The 4,565-nt window shown below is 31.8% G+C and overlaps 1 protein-coding gene across 1 annotated transcript; it reads left to right on the top strand.

Annotated features, from left to right (window-relative positions):
* The first annotated feature begins 742 nt into the window (after positions 1-742).
* On the top strand, positions 743-3,387 carry LOC145835010 (kelch-like protein 7). The gene is made up of 4 exons (XM_082942540.1): positions 743-971; positions 1,128-2,081; positions 2,162-2,502; positions 3,301-3,387. Exons 1-4 carry the CDS (start codon positions 743-745, stop codon positions 3,385-3,387), a joined length of 1,611 nt encoding a protein of 536 aa, XP_082798666.1.
* Positions 3,388-4,565: the final 1,178 nt, after the last annotated feature.

Below are 4,565 nucleotides of genomic sequence, written 5' to 3'. Positions count from 1 at the left end.
GATGAAACATTTGAGAGTACTTGGTATTTACTAGGATAAACGGAGGTGTCTTTATTTAATTGTGTAAACGTAAATCCATATTAATGCTGTAGAAATGAAAAGTGCATTAACATTGCATGATAAAGTTGTTATAAATTTCAGCTTCAGTTGATATAAGGCTGACAGTTGATATAGTTGATGTATTTGATCAGTATATCGGATAATTTTATTAGTTGATATTTTTGATCTTTCAGTTGATAATAGTTTGATAAATTCATATTAATGTGATATACTTGATGTATTTGATCAGTATATCAGATCATTATATCAGTCGATGCATTTGATCTTTCAGTTGATAATAGTTTGATATAGTTGGTATAGCTCTCAGCTTTCAGTTAATATTAGTTTGATTACATGTTTAATTGAGTTTAGTTTATTGTTTCTAATTGTAAGAATGTATTTTCAAATCAACTAAAAGTGTTTTCGTATTCCTACCCCTAGTCGTTCTTTTAAATTAGATCTTTGTCTGCACATAATTTTTCTCTTAAGTTCAGTGTACACAAACTTTAATATGCTTGACGGTTTAGGATATGTGTAATTAGACTAATTTCTTTTTATTGTTTAGATCAGTGGTCGTCAAGCTTATCAATAAAAGTTCTACTTTCAATTTTTGTTTAGATATTAAACTTGTAATATAAAAGTTTTACAAATGACTTAAAACTAACTTATTATAAACAGTGAGCTAAATATATAGATATATAAAATGTCAACTTTTGAAACCACAACTGGCAACATTGAAGCATCGAGCGCACCTGGTGTTAAAAAAATAAAAACTACGAATTCTGAGAACCATGAATTATGTGAAGAGTTTCTCAGGAACTTCGATGAAAACAAAAATTCCGAAGACGAAGTTGTGAAAACTTTCAAAAGAAATGCAGTTTCGTGTTTTGATGAAAGTGCATTGAAAATTTTCTCTGATTTTTTTCGTACAGGTAAAGAGTTTTTTACTCTCTGTTAAGTTTTGTGATAGTTTTTTTTTGTAGAAATAGAAAATATACTTTTGATAGTTAGCATCTCTATCTACTTTCAATAACTTCTGTTTTTTTTTTATAAAACTAGTTAAATTAGAAATAACTAAACTTTTGTAGGCAATGCAAAGTTATCCAACGAAAATTTCTTCAAACTTTACAAAGTCGCAAAACTCTTCAATTTTGCCAATGCAAAGCTAAACTTTCTCGACTCATTCAAGATCAATCTGAACATTAATAATGTTTGTTTCTACCATCAGTTTTCCAACATTGCACAAAACAAACAAATTCAAAAGTGCACTTTCGACTTCATAACAAGGTGGTTCTGCTACTTGGCCGAGAATAAAATGCTGGACGGTTTGAGCTTTGATCTCTTTGTGAGGATCTTGTCCAGTTCAGACTTGAATATCACCTCGGAGCTTGAGGTAGCAAAAGCTGTGAACAGTTGGATTGAACACGATCCAAAATCAAGAAGCAAGCTCGCAATAGATACGGTGAAAAAAATTCGTCTGCCTCTGCTCTCAACTGCTGCCTTAAACACATTGTTAGATGCTGAATCATTTTCAAAATGTGCTGAGAGTAAGAGGGTTATACTTAAGGCTATCAGTGATAAAACTATTCTGAGTCTTAACCCGAGCTCTGTGGACTGTCGAGTGAGACATTGCGCTCAGGATAATTTCGAGGTGGCGTTTTGCAGCAATAAGTTCCGTACCTATAGCGTGTTCAAGCTCGATAAGAAAAACTACTCGTCCTTTACTGAGATCGCTTGTAGAGATGAAAATATTGACGTGTCTTCTGTTGAGTTCGTGAACGGGATCATATACTTCTTGGGTTACGATCGCTTTCTTGATAGTTTGTCGGTGTGGTCTTACTCAGTTTTGACTGGATCCTGGGAGCATGTAACGTTTCCCGATGATTCTTTGATAAACTGCGATGATTTTTCAATTTGCAGTTTGGCGGGAAAGATTTACATTTTAGGGGGAAAACTCCGTAAAGCGTCAAGAATCGTCAGGGGCCGTCATCAACCTGACCTATCAGGAACCAACTTTGTCCTTTTTGATCCCAGCACCAAAAGTCTTAGAAAGCTGGAAGACACCAACCCAAGAGGAAGATAGCCGTGTCAACCGTATTCAACGGGAGAATTGTCACCTCAGGAGGTTTCGATCATCCGAGATCCGTTGAAGCGTACGATCACTGCGCAGGTGAGTGGTCACGTGACATGCCCGACATGATGGAGCGAAAACTTTCTCACGCCTTGGTGAGCATCGGGAGCAAAATGTACGTGATCGGTGGAGCGGAAAGTTGCGAGGTTTTTGATCTCTACAGCGGGAAGTTCGCTCTTCTTCAAGCTCCGTGGCCTAAGAGGACATGTTTCATCCCTAAGTGCGTGGTGAATGGCAGCAAGATAATAGTGGTTTCTAACAAATTTGATTTTTTTCGAGTTGTTTTCAAGTTTGTTGTTTTCGATTCAGACAGATCAAAATGGGAGAAGGAAGTTAGTTTCGAGCAACTCGAGCTGGATAGTAATTGTTATCACTGTGTCAAATATCCCAAACTCAATATTTTTCAGGAAACTTTATAATGTGATTTTTTTTTATGTATTGTAGTGCTAGATAAATTATTGATGAAAATTTCAACTTGGTTTTATTTCTTTTGAATAAGTTTGTAAAGCTTAACTCAAAAAAGTATGCAAAAGATATCATTTAAAAAAAAACTTACTAAAAGTATGTAGTTTATTTATATAACAAATAAGGATATGTAAAATAGCTTCTAATTCTTTATTTTACAAACACGTTTTTTTTTGTTATATGTTCATAGAAACTATCTAAAAATGAACTGATCAAACTAGATACTTTAAAAAAGATTTTAACTGAAAAAAGGTTAAAACAATAAATACTAATTTTTTAAGTTAGATACCAATTAAAGTAAATATTATCATTACTTTAGAAAACCATACCGACAGACTTTTTGATTTACAAGTTTAAAAAAATAATGTCTCACGCAATAAGTTTTTTCTATAGCAGCTTTAAATGGAAAATTTATTAAACAATGTAAGTGTCTAATGTCCCGAACAAAACGTTAAAAGGTATCCGTGGTGTGCGACTTGATAACATCAACTAAAAGGTTTTATTGTACACTAGGTCATTGGAACGAATACTTTTGAGTGGTTTTTTCATCGTTTCATAAGATATCAATTTCATTTCAACTTTTGATTTTACAACAATTAAAAGTAATATCAAAATTTCATTGGTTTATGTTTCTTTTTCTAAATAACATAAGGTACGATTTGAAGGGAACCGCTCATTTCCAACAAGCGATTATTTCCCACCTGGTCAAAAACGAGAACCGCTTACCGACCAAGGTTAAGGGTTTGGGGTAATGGTAATAAATAAACAAATTGTAAATAAATAGCTAATAAAAAATAAAGGAACAGATAAAAAATAAGAAAATATTGTGGGGGAATTGATCGGGTGGAAATTTTCGATATACCGATTTCAATTACATAATTTATTGTAACTGACATATACGAAGTGCAGATTGAATTTATAAATTTTATTTTTGAGTGTACAAGTATATTTGCATTCACAAACTTTATGTAACTTAGTAAAGAGTATCAATGCAGACATGACATTATGAATTTTAAATTAGTTTCAATATCAAATATAAATTTTAAATTATTTTGTGCTAAGTGTAAAAATATCACAAGAAAAAAATTAAGCTAATGTTCTTTTAAGTTTATTAGATGAAAAGTTAGCAAAAAAGCACAACAAAATATATTTATACATGTTAACTTTCTGCTTTATTAGCGTTTTTAGTAGGTAATCTACTTTTTTTTCAAAACTCGTAAAATTTTTTTTTAAAACACGCCCCTGATGTCAAATGAAATACCTAATAATATTAAAGACAGGGAAACCTTTGATCTAATATAGGGTTTCTCTTTTTTTGAACGGCGCCTAAAAAAACCGAAAAGCTATGGCACCTTTTAACATAAACTCTCATAATACTAATGCTGTATAAGACCACTTACACTCGAAAATATCCAGTGTAAGTTTCAAATTATGGTCCCTTTGCATCTTATGGACCCTAAATTCCTAATACAGTTCACTTTCGGAGACTCAGATCAGAGAGTAACTTTACTGAAAGAACAATTAATATATCAGTAAGTTGTATATGTTTTATTATTTTAAATATTATTTTAACATGACTTAAAATAAAAGGGTCGGCTGCAGTTGTAAAGTTTTTGAATTTCATTTATTCACAACATTATACAAATGAGGTAAAGTGATATAATACGGCAGAATATTAAAAACATCTACATCCTAGCCAAATATTTAAAAAACTATCCTTAAAAAAGTTATATATTTGAATAAAAGTAAATAAATTATCCAATCAGAAGCGACCTTAGAACTGCAGCCGTTAAAGCAAGCATTTACTGATGATAGCTTGCTTATAGAGTTGGTTTCTTTATTTGCAATAAATAATGTTATTTATCAAAGTTACATGTTTCACTAGTCTGTTGATTATTTGTATATTACTAGCATAACTTTTTGTTTGAAT

Source organism: Thalia democratica, chromosome 4 (genome assembly GCF_965202585.1).
Source record: "Thalia democratica chromosome 4, ktThaDemo2.hap1.1, whole genome shotgun sequence".
NCBI lineage: Eukaryota > Metazoa > Chordata > Thaliacea > Salpida > Salpidae > Thalia > Thalia democratica.
Note: the sequence above shows the minus strand (reverse complement) of the source record. Positions and strands in the feature narration are given on the sequence as shown.

What these genes read in the sequence shown, in the direction of transcription:
- LOC145835010 (XM_082942540.1), top strand. Translation starts at nt 743, where the DNA reads ATGTCAACTTTTGAAACCACAACTGGCAACATTGAAGCATCGAGCGCA. An exon ending in TTTTGATCCCAGCACCAAAA is followed by an intron (nt 2,082 to 2,161) that starts GTCTTAGAAAGC and finishes TTGTCACCTCAG; the next exon opens with GAGGTTTCGATCATCCGAGA. An exon ending in GATCAAAATGGGAGAAGGAA is followed by an intron (nt 2,503 to 3,300) that starts GTTAGTTTCGAG and finishes TACGATTTGAAG; the next exon opens with GGAACCGCTCATTTCCAACA.